Raw genomic sequence first — 18,163 nt, forward strand, 5'->3', positions numbered from 1 at the left:
TATTCTCTCACCTACCTTCCATCGGCTTTGAAGGGATCAACCAAAATAAAAGGCTTTCAAAGGGATATAAAAGTGCTCTTAGATCAAGATTTAGGAGTGGATAGCAATAATGTTGTCGGCCACGTCTATAATTGAAGAGAGGAGAGGAGGAAAAATTGGGAACAAATTGTGAAAACCCAAGACCTACAACTCTTAACACCTCAAATTGTCTCGACATATCTTTTCGATTCCAAAATAGTTTTGAAGTTTTGTTTTATTTGGATATTGAGAAGTGATGTAGCATATATTTGTCAACCTAACCTTAGTATATGCCGACATCATCCTGACCTCGGTATTGGCCGAAATGCTAGTTTGACCCAACCGAACAACAGAGAAGAGCCAAATATATCCAATTCAAACCTATTTCAGAGGGTTAATGCCCATTAATAGCGTGATCATGATCTCATCAATTTGGGAGCGGCAACAAGAAGTATCAACTAAATTCTATGGACATACACAAATATGATTATTACTTTAATAAAAACCGTGTGCGACATGATCAAATGTTTAATTTTGACAATCGGCACGTGCAAAGATTTTGCTTTAAAAATGCTTATATTGAATGGGATTACAGTTTTGCAGTCAGAACTATTGAACTTCCTTCTGCACTCAACACTGCCTCAGTTTTGCACCCCTTTTATGTTCTTGAGAGATCCGCTCACTATTTTATCACTTACCATTATGCTCCCTAGATTTTGATGATTAAACCATTATCACCGCATTGGGAGGAACAATGTCTTTCTTTGGTTTGATCCAACTATTTGCTCAATCTGGCTCAGATCATCTGCACAGTCAAATAGCATCTGTACATGGCCATATCTGCCCCTCCAAACCCATTCAGCACTCTCCCAGTTGTTTTTTTTCTATGAAAGTTCAAGACCAAGTTCCAACACTAGCGGCTCATCCGCAAGCAACTTACAAGGAAGATATTATTACTCCATTTATTAGTAGGGATGAAATGTTGAAATTCCCTTCAAAGATTGATCTAAGAAGATCCTCACAATCCAAAAGGAAAAGTGAAGCCACCAGTAGTAACAACCTGTTTAATATGAGCACATGCAGTACAAAATGGCATTTTGCATAAAAACAGCCCAATTTTTCCTTGTTGCAGATTCACATTTTCTTTTCCTTCATTCTTTTGGGTAAGAACAGTCGAATTTATAAATTTTCAGATACTTTAATCTACCTCAAGCAAACACACTCCAGCCAAGATCATATATGCATATCATTAAAAAAAATAAAAGAATGCGCATACTTTCTGGGTGAATGTGCTTTTTTTCATATGGATGTATATATTTTCAGTAATGAATGCACATTTCTTGCGCGTGCAGTGTATATTCACATGCTGGAGTATATTTGTAAGGCAAGGACAAAAGTGCCCAAAATTTTAAAACTGGTCATTCTTGATTTCTTGCAAAAAATAAATTACGGACTGATTGGCCAAAAAAAAAAATAAAGTAGGTTATTTCTGCAAAATTTTTATAACTGAAATTGTCCTTACAGACTTTTTGACTGTAATATAATTAAAACACTGCCAAGCCCTAAAGCTGCAACAGTATTCGCTGCGCCAGATAGATGTTCCTTTCATAACTTGCATTAGAATTATGATTTGAATGTAAACAAAATACTTCTGAAAAAACCATAGCCTTTGACAGCAATATAAATTTCTCGCATGCACCAATAAATATTGACTGCTCCATTGCACCTTCAACTGTCTTCTATCGAAGAATAGGAATAATGAGAAGCCTCCTTTTTAAGCCCCAGGACAAATACATCTAATTCCCCCCAAAATATCAAGGGAGTCAAAAAGAACAAAGTAATTGAGGGAACCCCATCTGCCATCTCATAAACAAAAATTAGATAGAATCTCTTATCATTCTATATGGAGATCAATCCAAGTAAAAGAGAGTAACAATTTTTCGAAGATTCTTTGCCTCCTGGCAGGTCTCCATGAGCAATCTGCTATCATGAAATGCAAAACAGATCACTTGCTGTACCTTTGAGAGAATGTCCATGTTGCAGAGCCTGTTGTTCCAGCGTCGAAGTGTTAGCAGAATATCTAGTCCCTTCTAGAATTAGACTCGAAATTATATTATGTATTCATGCTCCAATGGATATCAGAAGTAAGTGTGCAGTGAACTAAGACAAATAAAGTCATCTACTCCCTGCATTTCCTACTATTCCTAGAAATAATGAACATCCAAGAAAGTCAGCGTGGTAACCAAGGGTTGAACCACCACAAGCCATGTATAATGGAGGACATAGCTTCATCAGGAAATAAAATTTGATGCAGTCCGATTCTTTATGGAGTTGATCCAATTATTACGTCCTTTACAGCTCTGAAATTATATAGGCTATTCGGGAACACTGATTCTTGTCTCCAACTGGAAAAAACGGTGTGCATTTCTTTGTGTACTATTAGAAGAGGGTGACAGTCAAATTTTAGCAAACACTGAGCAAGAACAGGAATACCATTTCTTCTTATTATATCTTAACGGAGATAATATAGAAGAATGTGGCAAAGGAGTTTGACTCTATCATGCTTTTCAACAATTTGCTCATGGTACAACTGTCACGGTACAACAGTAACTGGGCCTCAAATTTCCTAAGCAGGGTTGAATTAGAGAGAAAATGGATATGATAAGCTGATCCTATGGATCTAACAATGGGCTGAAACATTGTAGAAAGATACACATGCTCTTTTCTCACTTCAGGGTCTCTGTAATTGCAAAGAACAAACTGATGCATTCATAAATTAGTAAGAACTAAGTAGCAGTACCAAATCCAATCTCTATTGGATCTGTAAGACTGTAAGACACAGCAGAAAGTTCAACTTGGGTGTAGAATTTTCTCCGATTGGTAATGATGTTCTTCAAATTTGGTGATTATGGACAAGAAAAAGGTAAATGCACCACCAGTAACATACCTGCTAGCTTCAATCAATGGCAGATGATCATTCTCAGGTTTCTCAATCAGATTTTTGACCTGCAAAATTTAAAAAAAAAAGAGTTAATGAAAGAACGAAAAAGATTGCCTTTTCAATATGTAACTGACTAAACAATCTCATAAGTATATCGAAATCACTTTCATGAATTTACTTGTTCCAGCAGAAGTAATTAGTAATTTCTTTTGCACTAAATGAAGCATAAAGCATGTCTTCAGATGTACATGCAACCAGAAATTAGTCCACTTGATGATCCCAGACACATGATGCTAAATGTATAAGGGCAGCCAAGGTGGATGATGTTCTAAGAAGTTTCAGATTTCAATTAATGGTACAGTAGCTAAACTAGCATGATACAACATATTTCAGGAAATTCTGCATATGTGGTGTCATATGCCTCCAGCCACGATGTCAACAGCCACCCTTAGAATGATGAATCTTCATAACCATATCATCATATCACATATTCCAAAGTTTGGTCCCGACAACTTCACCCTCTTTTACTTTCCCCATGAAAATGTTTGCAAACATCTTTTAGTCCTTAATTCCTTAGTACTTATCTTTACTTAGATAATACAAAAATCAAAGCATTGCAGTTAGCTATCGATCTGCAAAAGGTTAGTAAAATAAAAAAGAAAAGAAAAAGGGGCACTTTTGAAGGTTGTTGAACCATGATATTCTGATTGTTAATTTATGAACCATTAGTAATCAAATGAGGAATTTACTGAAAGAACAACACCTCCAAACACCCACCATACTAAGAGGAGCAACCACTTTATGGAAGCCACATATGCACTGGTTTTGCAATGTCAAAATTGAGTATTTTTCTCGTTATCATTTGTTTCACCCAATACCTTTTGCTTTTTAAAGGAAGAACTTGATCCCCACACCCCACCCCAAGCATTCAATTTCATCCATGCAAATCCGTAGGTGCATGGCGTATATAGAGTCATAGATAGCATTGTTAGTGCTCACAGACAAATCACAGCACAACTACCAGAATGTGGAGGGGAAGAACAAGTATTTTGCTAGTATTCACTTTTCCTTTTTCATGGCTGCAGAAGACTTTGCTGAAGATTCTCAATACCAAAATTTGGCAGGGGTGCAGTTTCTTTCTGTTTCCAAGTCTATTTTGATATCTTCTAGAAGGGTTTTAATTCTCAGGAATATTTTGTACCAAAACTTGGATAAATGGTTCTAGCCATAAGGCAAGAAGATCTCTTAAAACCATGATAAATTAAAAACAAAAGGTTATTTGAGAAGTGTTTGAATCGTTTGATGCACAGCAACATGAGGCACTAGCATGCCAAGCATTGCTCTTAAATAGACATGATGGTCAGGCCCATGGAGCTGATTTACAATGGTCTACTAGTGACTTGGCCGGTGTTCTAAAAGCAGTCACGTTATGCAGCAAGTTGTCACTTAGGTAAAGGCCAAACACATAGGTAAATGCATACATAGATGTAATTAAAAAAGCATTAAAATTTTAACTAAATATCATGTGCATACAAAACAAAATGAGAAAAAATTAGAATAAAAATAAATATGCAATGGAAAATTAAGGAAATATTGTTATACTTAAAGACCTGTATCAGTTTAGCAAGACATATTAACTACTAACATTACCTTTTTTTTCCTAAATTACACAAAAATATTTATCAATCACCCAGAGAACAAGTGACCCATATGAGTTAATGCCACAGGCAACTTTACCAAATGATGGGGAACCTATGACTTGTAACTAAGAATTTTAAGCAGAAATAAGAGATGCAGAGTTATAACCTCCTCGCCTACAAGCACTGACACTCCAACCTATCTGCCTAAGACCCAGCCAATTGAGAAAAAGAAAAAAAGAAAGTCAAATTTAACTCACCTGAGACACCTAGGTATATGCAGTTTACCTGGCACTCGTTAGGTGATTGGCTTACATAAACCTAGGCAGCTAGACCTAAGCAGGTTGAACATGGGATACGTTAAGCCTGGGCAGCTACATTCTAACCATAGGGGGTTCATTGCTTATAATGCTTACTCTATTTTCATCAATGTAAAACAGAATATATAATACCCAAGAGGAGAACTCACATTACTTTATGTAACTAAAACATGCTATATATGTGCCATTCAGTAGCTTAATTATTTAAGAAATTTATTAAAATTTAGTTCACACCTGTGCTTCATTATTTTCATGACCAGCAATGAAAAAAAAAATATTTTGAATTTCTTTTTTTAAAAAAAAAGATCAAAAGCTTAAGAAAGGAAATATGATTAATTAGTAGCATAATTGACCTTAGAAAGAACAAATAAGCTCTCGTTAATTTTCATTGCTACAAATCATCTGGAGCAGTTGATACAAAAACCAGTTTGCAAACAACCAATTTAAATAATTGAAGGAAACGAGTGACTTGAATATTGAATATGTCCATGACCTTGCATTTTCACAGTTCAGCAAAAATGTAAATAACTTATCCATGCCACCCATGCATATAAGATAAACAAAGTTACCTTGCAAACTCCATCATAAATAATAATCATTCGAATTGCAAATGGAAGAACTCTTCAAAGTCAACGTTTGCAAAACAGTGTTATCAATTTTCAGTTTTCATAATGGATCTACAATGATTAATGTAATCCTTATCTCTCAAACCATAAAGTCTTATTCAGCAATTCTGTAACATCCTTAAACTTGGAAAATACGAAACATAACATTAATCGAGCATCATTCATTGCTATGGTACTCCCTAAGTTTCCTTCTGGTATAAGGTGAGTTAAACAGCTGCTATTCTTTTATTGAACAATGACTCAAAATGATAGCAGGTTGCCAACTATGTCTGGGTGGAATTATAAGTTGGAAGTATTGGTTGATTTGTATTTTTGCAAAGTGCCAAATTGTTTTCTGTCATGCGATCTCACTTTCTTTCCTCTTCTGGTTCCTTTTACTCCCTCTCACCCTGCAAAGCTTGTACTAGCTGCTGGTCATTCCTCAATCACTGCTCCCTGCCACTTTTGTTATGCAAATACATGTTATTAACATATATAACATAATGAACTCCCTCGCAGATCACGATTGTTATAATGTTACAAGCTGTTTTTGTAAACCATAGGTTAGTATGTATTAACTACATCTATGGGTGGCCGCACCAATCCTCTGTGCCATGTGGCATGCCAGTGGTGCAGGAAAAAGTTTTGGCATTATGGCTGGCTCCTGCAGCATTGCTCCTAACCTTTGAAGTAAACTAATGTTTGCTTTTTCCTAATAACTCTTCTTATATGTCTTTCAAACTAGAACTTGACCACCCCCCACCCCCCCACAAAAAAAGAAAAAAAACTTTGTTTCTGTATAAGGAAAAGCTAGCAGCCCAGACAAGTTACCAAACTGGTTCCCAATCAGCCATAGTGCTGAAATGCAACAGTCCATGAATGGCCCAACCCTATGAGTGCCACCAATTCATACCATGTTGACTCAGCAATCATCTCGTTTGATGTCAAGCTATGTCCAGTTTGGCAACTACCTTGGACTGAATAAAACCTTGCGATATCTTGTATCACAATAATATATTAAATCTGCAATATAATAATACGAATAGGATTCCACCCTCTTTCTGACTCTTTTGCAATAACTACCAAATTGCCATGTGATCTCCAAAACAGCTCTGGGCATAACATAGCACTGGGCATTTTCACTATTTTTTCCCTTTCACATCCATGTGCTTTTCACATGTCCTGTACTAGTTCAACCATGGTATGCTGAACCGGCCCGTACCGGCCGATTTAGCACGTACCGTACTGGTACCGGGGCCAACCGGTATGATTCCGCCGTGGAAAACGGTTTCGGCCACCGGTACGCGCGGGGCAACACGCCCGCGCGTATAGGGAAGAAAAAGAGGAAAGAAGAGGAAGAAAGAAGAGGAAGAAGAGAAAGAGGAGAAGAAGAAGAGAAGAAGAAGATTTACTAGTACCAGGCCTCGTCGGGGTGCTCGCCACTCCTTACTCGTAGGAGAAGGGGGGAAAGAGAGAAGAAGAGAGGAGGAGAGAGGAGAAGGAGAAGAATCGGAAAAAAGAAGGAAGAAGAGAAGGAAAAAAAAAAAGAAAATGACGCCGCCGCACGCGTCTCACGCAGGGAAACGCATCCCATGCGCGCTTGCCCGTGGAAACATCGGGCAGCGCACTTGCGCTCGCTGGGAACCACGCGGGTGCGCTCCCGCGTGGCGGACCAGGTCAGTACCGATTCGGTACAGCCTGAATTGGTACCAACTCGATCCAGGTCGCCACCGGCATGCCAACCGGTACCGGTATGCCAACCGGTACCAGTTTGATGTACCTTGAGTTCAACAGTAATTCTTGAAAGGGACCAATGAACAGCTAAAACCATAGAGGAGGGGAAGCGCTAGCATTCTGCAGGTAAGGGTTAGCATTCTTCATTTGGTTATTTGTTTATCTATTTTTGAGGACACAAGGAGCCCAACTGGACCACATAAAAAGAGCCATCCTAGCACCGCCTCAACCTAAGGTCAACCATAGCTGGACTAGGCGGAGCCCACCGATATGCAATGACAGTTTACATTTAAGAACAAGTCACTGAGGCAACAACCTAAGCGCAATCTAGCAGAAGGCCAAATGGACCAACCCATTAAACCACATAGTAGGTGGAGGATGCCAACATCCCTACCAAACCTGCCTCGATCTTAAGGCCTTTGTCTCCAAATGTAGCCTCTGGATTAACTCCTCATCTAAGCAATGGGAACATGGATATAAATCAATGGCATCTCCATGCTTCAGATAGCTGGAGAACCTTCCACATTCGAGCACAATACTCACTGGAACAAGATAATGAACAGTAGAACAGCCTCCAATAACTCCACTGCCTCATCTTGAAGCTCTTACACTATAACTCCTTGCCTCCCCAAATTACCGGAGAAAGACAACGTGGAAATGCCCCATGCACCTCCTCGAGCATGGATATGGAGAACTGCACATGCTTTCGCTTCGGGGCTGTGAGGAAAAAAAATCAATTCAAATGGGGAGAGGATCAAGCGATCAACACTATGATTGCCGAAATATATCCAAGGAAAGGGCAAAGAGGAAGTAGTAGACAGAAAAGGCAAATATTCAGCCAGAAAACGAACAAAAGAGGGGTTTCCTAGAAAAGTTAGCGAGGGCCAAGAAGAACACCACCTTCTCCTAGAGCTTCTCTATAAAAAGATCTTCAGAGAGATACCAAATTCTTTGTGGAGAGAGGCTAGAATTAATTGCTCAGGTGTAATAGGGCAAATATCGAATTAGGAGAATTGCTTTTAAGCCAATAAAGCTTAAAATAAGCAGAAAAAATGGGGCATGGATGGAAATAAATGAGTCATTTATTTTTTTCTTTTAGGCAGATAAGGACATCGGGAACAATCAAAAACTTCATAAAGAAGATAGAATGCTGGAAATTGATGACACATCAAGAACAATAAAGGCTAGAGTTGCACCATAAGGAGTTTCACTGATATATGTGAGAGGAGTCAGGTTCAATAGAAATATATTAAAAAAGCATTACATTTAGATATAAATAGCTTTTAAAGATATGACAAATTTTACAAGCTAATTGTGAAGACCAAACTAATTGTAAAATTTTACAAATTTGTTTTTGAAAATTACTAGCAACTGGGCACATGCAAAAAACATTAGAGAAAATGATTAAAAACTACAAACACCAATTAAGAAATTATCATAATAAAACATAAAATAAGGAAACAAAATATTGAATACACAAAATTAACTATAAGAGAAAAAAAATGAAAAGTAGCAAATTAGAGAAATAAAATAAAACGTAAGTCTTAATATTCTCGGAAATCTAATAAGGTATTAAAATAAAAATGGTATGAAGGCTAAACACGATTGGATTTTGAAAATATCAAAAGATCATCTTGAGTGAGTGGATTGAAAAGAGACGAAAGAAAAGGGAGAAGATCTGCACACAATGTGAGCAGATTTGTTTGGATTAAGGGAGAGATAGTTTGGGAGGGGATCGGGGGTGGGGGTTGGGGAGGAGGAGGGGGAGGGGGTGAAGAGAGAGAAATTGGTGAGTTTTTTCCTTATTTTATCCGGTACGGGGAGTTTATGGTAGTTTAGGAGCCAAGGAAGGGCATTTTCGATAAAAAAGTTGATAGATAGAACCCTATAAGGAAAATTCCAAGATTCATATTTCCTTTTTATAATATTTTATAGATATTTTCTCTAATTCTGATAAATTAATTTTGGTAAAAATCATACAAGAAAGTACACACGATGATCAGCTCTATGAGAATCCAGCTTCTGTAAGGTTCAGAATATGAGAATCACAAGGCAGGTAGTGACAATTTTCTCACATAATTACCCCAACTGATGTGTATTGGATCCCAATATGACAATATATATTGCTCAGGATCTCTTTCAGAAACTGAACTCATGCCCCATCAATTCTCTACAAAAAGTTCATCTAGTTCAAGCTCCGGACCTGCCCAATTATAAATTCAACCTCCAAACTCCGCATCCATCCCCCTTCATGAATCAAGTGTGAGCATATCCAACTTGTGTTGGCTCTGGGCAACATGATGAGCAGGTTGGTGGTGTTTTTGAAATGACCAGCACAACCTTCACATTGCTTATGCCGAGCATTCAAAAGCTAAGGACCTGCAGGAGGCTGAGGCAACATCTCTGCTTAAAGGCATGGAATTAGCAATAGAACACCGTATTATCTCCATACTGGCGCTGCTAACTTATTTTCAAGTTCTCCATGCAATCCTCAACCATGGGTGAACTCCACCTTGGCATATGCACCACATCTTGAGCAATATCCACCAACTTTGACTCAAGTTTACTACATGTAACATCATTAAGATTCCCAGAATAAGGTAGCAGATTGACAGGTCCAAGCAGCTTGAGTTGAGCAATGTAATACCTATTATATTATATATATCTTCATTTTATTCCTCCAACTCTTCAGGAATTAGCCAGGGCTGATTTTTTGTAATATTTTAACAATCTATTAATGAATGCCTGTTGGCCACTTCTTATCAATAAAAAAAGATGTCTTACCCGTAAATCCCCCACAAGGAAACCACCATTAGCAAATAAGACTACAACATGACCAAATGTTGTAGTGTCATTATATGGAACTTAATAAAGAAGTCAAGTGGACAATTCTAGAGGTAGAGGTGAACGAATGACACCGTTTTTTTTTTTTTTTTTGATCTTACACAAGCACAAAAAAGGAGTATTGTAAAATGGAAAAGATACAAAAGGATGGGAAAACCATACAGTCGCACAAAGAAGAAAACTATAAGTTTTAAAATGGGCCAAGAATAAGTCAAAAGGTAAACATATAACTATGAAATGACTAAATATAGAGAGGCACACAATTGTAAGCAAATTTACTTCAATTTCCTAAGCAGGCTGTAGAATAAGCAACCAATGGCTATCAACAAGTGAATGTCCATTCCAATTAAATTTATCATATAATACCAAAAGGGGCTCGAAAAATAAACCTTGCACATCTCATTCCTTCCAAATAGCCTAAAGAAATTATCAAGCCACAATGCAACAAGGCTTGAAGAAATGACCCTTCAGCAACAGCTGTCTTCAGGACATACTAATACACAAACAAGTCAATTCATTTGGTGGGCAAAGGCACTAATGGAAAAATTTGTTCATAGTTTCGCAGTTGGAAAGGCAAAATGGATAACTTTTTGGCAGAAGTAACCCAGGTTTCCCTATGGTGATCACTACTAAGGAAGAAGCAAGATTTCACAATGGATGTTGTTGGACCAATATAATTCCAGAGCTTGTTACATAATTGAGTGAAACTCCAAAATCATAGGCCCTGCCTCCCATCTCTTTCATGGACTGGTTTTTGGGTTGGGTGGCAGCAGATCAACCCATGCGATCGCCCAAACAACTGGTACAAAAACAGACACAAAGCCAAGAAAATAAGAAAAACATAAAATTTCTACATAACAAGACTACGGTTAAACCTACTTAAGTTTCACCAACATGATTTGATTAAGTAAAAACTGCAAAGCTCTGTTCCAAAGCATCCACTTGTAATCTAGGAGGATTCAATAATTACACTCCAAGAGTCACATATGGACTTTAACAGCCTATTCTTACAAAGCATCACAAGCAATTATGAGACTATACAAGCTTTCTTGCTCTCACCCTATGCCTCTACCATCACCTTCCCAATAGAGCCATATTGAAACTACTCAGTCTCTTAACTTCCAGCCCATATGAAGCCTTAGATAGCAAGGAGCATATTAAGCTAGTAATGAGTTCATTGAAGGAAGCTTAGGCAATGCAAGAACAAACAACATATATATATTTGGCTTACATAGTGTCATTATGCACATGAATGCACGAGATTACCTTTAAGAATATCTAAGGAAACCAATATAATAGCTGTGGAAAAGTTTTACAATAAAATGCAATTATCAACAGTATAACTGTCAATGGAAACAACTGACAAAATATAATTAGAATAGTCTACTAAAATGGGACCAAGTTTCTTTACTACAGATACAATCATATCATGATTGCGTGAGTATGAAGGGCAAATTATTAAACATCATTCATCATTAAATTTTGATGACTGTCACAGAAGCAGCAAGAAACAGAATCCAAATGATACAACCTATACATATATGGACTTTTCAAAGTGTCTGCTCCACAGCAAGTCTGGAACTGTGGGAACAAGACACATGCAGCTCACTTTTGCATTTATGTCATTCAAAATGGAAGGGGTTAAAAAAAATCAGTCTTACTTTAGACAATAATTCCTGGCTCTCTGGTGGTTGCATTTTCAGGCTTTGGGGCAAGATTACAGTAAGCGACTCTGGCTTCTCTGCCCTTAGAGCACCTCTGATAACAGCTGCATTGGTCCCAGATGCTCCTGAAGTGAAAATATGATTTTTCTGCAGTGATATTAACAGGTTTAAATGTCCAGAATTATGATTAAATGAAAAAAGGATTGAAAGAATGATAAGTAGCCAGAATGGCAGTGAAGAAATAAAATCCTACCGTTATCACCATAGCATAACTTAGAATCTCAATAAGCTGCTGATGCATGAATCCCATATTACGTGTCCCAAAGAAACCGATTGCTCTAGGTCCTTCTTGTTGAATGGCTAATAATTCCTGCAAAAACAGGAATAAGAAATGAACTGAGAAAAAGCAACCCTACCCCTCTCTGTGTATAGCGATACATTGCTATCTGTGTAGGGATAACTAATGTATGTGCACAGAGGTATAAGCTAAAATGTTCAAGTACTGTTTTGGTATGTGTACATGAACGCAGACAACTGAACTGCAAGTTCAGATAAGTAAAGATTGCAAAAAACCCAAGTTGTAATATCTAATCTCCAAGCTATGCATATTTGTTCTTAAATATCAACAAACTGCTGAAACTATCAGTTAACATGCATAATATGAAGAATACTCAAGATGGATGTCCCTTCTGTGATGGGCAATCAAAGTTTAAATCCATGACATAATAGTGCTAGTGTGGTTGCTTACCATCTACGTTATGAGTAAGAAATATCATTTGTATTCAATAGTGAACTATATACAACAGTTACAGCAATGTATTACGGAACAAAAGCAATCAGCTTCTCACTTAAGGAGTACCATGTGTTTATGTCACCTTAACCTCTGAGATACATCCACAGCTTGAGACATTATCAACAATAAAGCCCAAAGAGTTGACAGAAATCAACTTTAGAGAATCATATATTGTTTCTCATTGACTCTTTCTTTCATATTCCCTCAAGTAGGCTGCACAGAATTTCAAGAGGCTGGTGTTTCAGAAAAATCATAGGCTATCAATTGAATAAATTAAATCTTAATATCTTGGTTTTGAAGATATTTAAAGCTCATTTATTAGTTCATGACTTTACCAAGGCAATTCACCGCAGCCTTTCTCTGAATACAAGTTAAAATGCCCCATTCAAGGATTTATAAGTAATTGAATTGCCAAATCCAATGTGGACGACAGGACATCTGATAAAAATTTTCTGTGAGCTGGATATGCCATGATATTAAACCTTAGTCATGAAAAAGGTACCTGCAGATAATCGATATCAGGTATGGGCTTGTACTCTGATACAACAACTGTGCTCGAGCCTTCAACAACAGACTGAGCTTGTGTAGGAACTTGGACCCCATTCTCCTCTTCAGGCCCAAACAATATTGCCTCATCCCTATGTTGATTCCCCCAATTACATTTGACTCTGTTTCCTCTCAAATATCCGCAAAGCCACTATACCAGTACATGAAAAAAACAGTCCCTGGTAGTAAATCGTAAGTGAAAACCAAATATATAACAAGACACTAAAATTAACAAAGTACACAAGAAAAGAACATAAGCTTCTAGCAGAAAAGGATATAATATGTGAGAAAGCATAAAGAACTCAGTAATTTGTTTCACCTAAATTCTGCACTGTGAAAATCAACAGACATTTTTGGCATGAAAAGGAGAAAGCATGATTCAGTAGCCCTTGACATATCCTCCAGAACAATAACTCATGTGAAACTTCAATAAAAGATTCACTGTGGTATTATAGAGCAGAATGCTATTTTTGGCATGAAAAATAGAAAGCATGATTCAGTAGCCCTTGACGTATCCTCCAGAACAAATAGCTCATGTGAAACTTCGATAAAAGCTGCACTGTGGTATTCTACAGTAGAACGCTAAAAACGAAGACTTGAATCAAACAGTGTTCCATATCATGTGTAAGGCATAAATAATAGTCAAAACAGAGTCCTCGTCTGACCTATATGGTGTTAACTAAAAACTACAGAGTCTTCTTTTAAGGAAAAAAAAAAGTAAAGATACTTAATTCATTACTTAGTTTATCATTCAGGGATGTCTAGTTCTGTTTTTTCTTCAATATTTTTTTATAATTTATGTGTTATTTTTTGACAAGACTATTCTTAAGCTTGAAAGCTAGAGCTAAGATCTGACATATCTATCGACTGGTAACAAGTGTTAATGATGAGCATCAGCATGCACTCTCTTTAAATAACAAAATGAAATTCGCAAAGCTATAATTTTCCAATGCATGGGTAGTACATAAATAGGTTCTACAATTGGAAATAATAAAGATTAATGCTTCATTGTCATAAAAACAAAGTTGTTAAAGGCACAACGCACCAAAGTATCTTAAAGCCTAAGCGCAAGGCACAAAGCAAGGTGCACGTCTTAGCGAAGTAAGGCGATGTGTGTGTGTACATATAATGTACATATGTATGCATATAATGTACAGATGTGTGTGCATATGTATGCATACATGTGTGTGCATATAGTGTACATATGTGTGCATATAGTGTACATATGTGTGTGCATATGTATGCACGCATGTGTATATATGTGTGCACACATATATGTATTTACATATACATACAAGCATTCACACATATATATACATGCATATACATACATACATATATAATGAATTTATAATGTTAAATATGTTTGACAAGAACCTAGATGATTCCAGACCCCCCAAAAAACACATACACACACATGCACAACAAACTTAAAAAACAGAGACAATCATCATAATAAACAACACACAACCAACAGACTTGTAGTCAACCACGGTGACGTACATATGCACAACAAATAAACAATCAAGAAGGTATTCCTTTTTCTACATCTTAGTGCCTCAGGGAGGGGCACATAAGCCGCCCATTTTGATGCATGAGGCACAAAGATTGTGCATAGGAATGCACCACGCGTTAGATGCGCCTTTAACAACATTGGAAGAATAATGAAGAAACCAAACTATGATGGTATGACCTATTGAATATGAATATCGAGTGCCAAATTTGAAATTCCACATACTGTACTTCTAATATGACAAGGAAAACTAAGAAGCAATCACACCTTACTATATATTAATGGGAGAGCCCTTGTGGCTGGAAAAACATGGCAGCATGTATTTTTTTATTTTAAATCTCCTCTCAAAGAATCAATCCGGTATTGCTTTCCAAGAGACCCAAGAGATATTACTTTAAATATAATCCCAAGAAAGAGAGAAGCAAGACAGGACCTCTACTACTCTGGAAAAGAAAGATGGAAAGACAACTAGACTTCTCTCTCTTCCGAGATACAATGCAAGAACACTTCTCTGGTATGTTCAGACTTCATTTTTCTTTCTCTCAGTGCGAGGAGAGATCACCAGCTATATTCTTTTTTTTCTCCAATCAATAATTAAGAAAGGAAAAGTAGAGAAGTATATCAACTAAAAGAAGAAGTATATTTATCACTTCATAATTATTCATCAAACGCTTTTTTCAAATAAAACACATACAATTCTTGAAACAGTCAATGATGAGGGAGTTCTAAATTTCTAGTGCATTGCACGTGCCCAACACTAGTATGATCAAAAAGAGAGCCTTACCGAACTACAAATTTCATGTTCATATTAGCATATCACCTTTACTAGATTTAGTTTTCCAATGACTATAAGTACACTTTCATATACCATTCATGAAACAACACTGAAGCTGTATCAGATTGATAGAACACCCAACATAAGAAACTAAATATGCATTCGTTTTTTCCAATAATTGAATATGACATTTCGTATTAGAAGTTTATCTTCAAGTGCTGAAATCTTATGAGCATTTGTATGCACAGGTAAAGCCTGTTAGAACATTGTATTGCCGCTCCCCTCCAGAAATTTTATCCAATATCTTCTATTTCAACTTTGTATGACCTATCTGCACAGAAATAATCAAATGATCCCCAAGATGCAAATTGTTTTCTTACCAGAATGAAACCACCCTATCATATGCAAGAAATCCAACTTCCAAATATTGCATAAAATTCACGAGATAGCTCAGACTAGCGAGAAGAATGAAAAACCATAGCCATAAAAACACAAAGTAATAATAATAATAATAATAATCAATCTTTCAAGTGCCAAAGTCTTTTAGGCATTTGCATGCATAGGTAAGCCCGGCTAGAACATTATATCTCCACTCCCCTCAACAAAAGCCTCATCCAACATCTCCTATTTCGACTCTTTATCACCTATCGGAGTTGTCGTATGATCTCCAAGACACGAACTTTTTCTTTACCAACATGAATCCAAATCCCTAAACAGACCACCGCAAGCAAGAAATCCAACACCCAAAAATTGCACCAAAATTCACGAGATAGCTCAGAACAGAGAGAACAATGCAAAACCCTAGTAGAAAACCATCAACGCCTAACACACTTCCTAAACTTCAAAGAGGGGGGGAGAGGAAGGGGGTTAATAAATTTGGCTAAAACAGAGCTAAAAAATCCTCCTTTAGATAGAGAAACATCGGGCAAGAAGAGAGCGTTACCGTGCCTCTCGAACCGATGGTGTCGCGAGGTCTCTTGGCTCCAACCCATCCCCTACGGAAGGAAGAAGCATCGAGAGAGGAGCAGGGAAAGCTAGGGTTTTGAGGGCTGAAGCAAGGGCGGAGGCAAAGAGAGAGCGCCGCGTTTGGGGGCCGCAGGAGAAGAACCAGGGGAGGAGAAGAAGCCATTCCTTCTCCCCTGACTTTTATTATTTCCAATCTCCGCTGGGCCGCTCTCTTTTCCTTTCTGGAAGAAAGCAAACAAAAAAAAAAATAATAGAGAGAGAATGAGGAGAGGAATTTGAGGAAAAGAGAAATGACTGGTTAACAAGCCCTCCTCCCGTCCGTCATGGATGCTCCTAGTTTTGTCTGCTTGTCAGAAGGAGAGTATTTCTGCTTTGGCTTTGCTATCTTGTCTGTTATAAATCTTTGAAATTTTATCAAGGATTTTTGGGACTCAAAAGTGGGCAGGCAAGAAAGGTAGAAAGATGTTCGCCTTTTCCCCACCTTTCAAGCTGGCACGTGAGTTGTGGGCTTGCATTGAAACTTAATTTGGGTACAGGGCTTGCATCGACAATTAGATCGCTCCTATGTAGAGAGGCAAGCCAAGCCAAGCAGTAGGGCAGCTTTGTATATAAGAAAGATGGAATCAAGCTCAAGTCGAGTTTGACAAAGTATGTTAAAGCTTGATTTTGTCATTTAATGAGTCCACCAAGCTTCTATTTTTAGTTATGCAAACTTAAGATGTCTCATTTAAGAGTTGACTCTCCAGGGAAAAGATATTCAGAAGAAGCTAATTTTCTATATGAACAGAGTCCCGACGAGCAGTTTTGAGCCCGAACGGTCTGTCGGACCGATTGATTCAATTTAAATTTCTACTTTGTAAGTCTATTTTTGATACTAGGCTAGCTTTAATAATAATAATATATATATATAAAAAAGCTTCCATGAATGAATTGTAGACTTTTATCAACAGGCCGTCACTAAATGGCTCAGCATCATGAGCAAGCCGGTTGAATCATAGCTAAGTTTCATGCTTATTTGGGCAAATGATGATTAGTATTAGATAATTTACTCAAAATGATGTGATTTCTTTAGGTAAGCAATCAGGGTACACTTGACCAAGAGCATCTGGATAATATGTAAGGTCGGATTATTGCTAATATAGTTTGAATCAGGCCGGAATTAAACCCCACACTTTACGAAATAAGACCATCACCTAATTCCATGGCTATTTACAATATTAAGTACAATTTTTAAATCCAAACCTCATCAGAAGATGAGTTTTTGGATTATGCAACGACAAATGGAATTGAAGCGAGCGTATTTTTTATCCTGTTTACCAAAAGTCCTGGAGATGAAATAAACGGAACCAGGGGACCTGGAACCCTGCCGAATTCCACAATTTCGAGCCATCTTTGCTCTACTTCCCATGTTTCTTCCTGGATTCACTGTACTCCCGGTCGCCTAATTCTTCAGAATTTGCAAAGGTTTCTCAGCTACAAACTAGACTAACCAGACTAACCAAAATGAGATCGTAGAATAATCTGATCAGTCATCACTGATATCCTTAAATAATTGGGCAACTGTCCCTAATCGAAGACAAAGATAACAAAGAGATGTTTAGCTGGGTTGTCAGATCAAGCTTATCTTCTTATCCCTAGCCCCCTTTACTCATTGAATAAACTTGCGCCGTGCATCAAGCTCCACAAATGCCCAGAAATCCTTCGGACATGGATGCCTTGATCTGAAATTGGAGGCATTGTAAACCAGAAGAATCCAACCAATATTTCTTTCTTTTATTCTTTTTTCTTTTTTCTTCTTTGCTAAGGA

The 18,163-nt window shown here is 37.4% G+C and overlaps 1 protein-coding gene across 2 annotated transcripts; it reads right to left on the minus strand.

Moving 5' to 3' along the window:
• Positions 1-1,515: 1,515 nt before the first annotated feature.
• On the minus strand, positions 1,516-16,756 carry LOC120112157. Of its 2 annotated transcripts, XR_005513653.1 has the most exons (7): positions 16,334-16,756; positions 13,059-13,253; positions 12,017-12,133; positions 11,761-11,910; positions 10,489-10,898; positions 2,966-3,024; positions 2,036-2,064 (listed from the first exon to the last, which is right to left on the minus strand). XR_005513653.1 is itself a non-coding variant. In XM_039130837.1 (6 exons), the coding sequence occupies exons 1-6, from the start codon at positions 16,517-16,519 to the stop codon at positions 1,929-1,931; spliced, it is 843 nt and encodes a 280-aa protein (XP_038986765.1). In that variant the 5' UTR covers positions 16,520-16,647; the 3' UTR covers positions 1,516-1,928. The 2 variants fall into 2 exon arrangements, 1 of the variants encoding a protein (XP_038986765.1); XM_039130837.1 differs by lacking the exon at positions 10,489-10,898 and having other exon boundaries at positions 1,516-2,064; positions 16,334-16,647.
• Between the last annotated feature and the right edge of the window lie 1,407 nt (positions 16,757-18,163).

The sequence above is a fragment of the Phoenix dactylifera genome, chromosome 10 (genome assembly GCF_009389715.1).
Source record: "Phoenix dactylifera cultivar Barhee BC4 chromosome 10, palm_55x_up_171113_PBpolish2nd_filt_p, whole genome shotgun sequence".
In the NCBI taxonomy this organism is placed as follows: domain Eukaryota; kingdom Viridiplantae; phylum Streptophyta; class Magnoliopsida; order Arecales; family Arecaceae; genus Phoenix; species Phoenix dactylifera.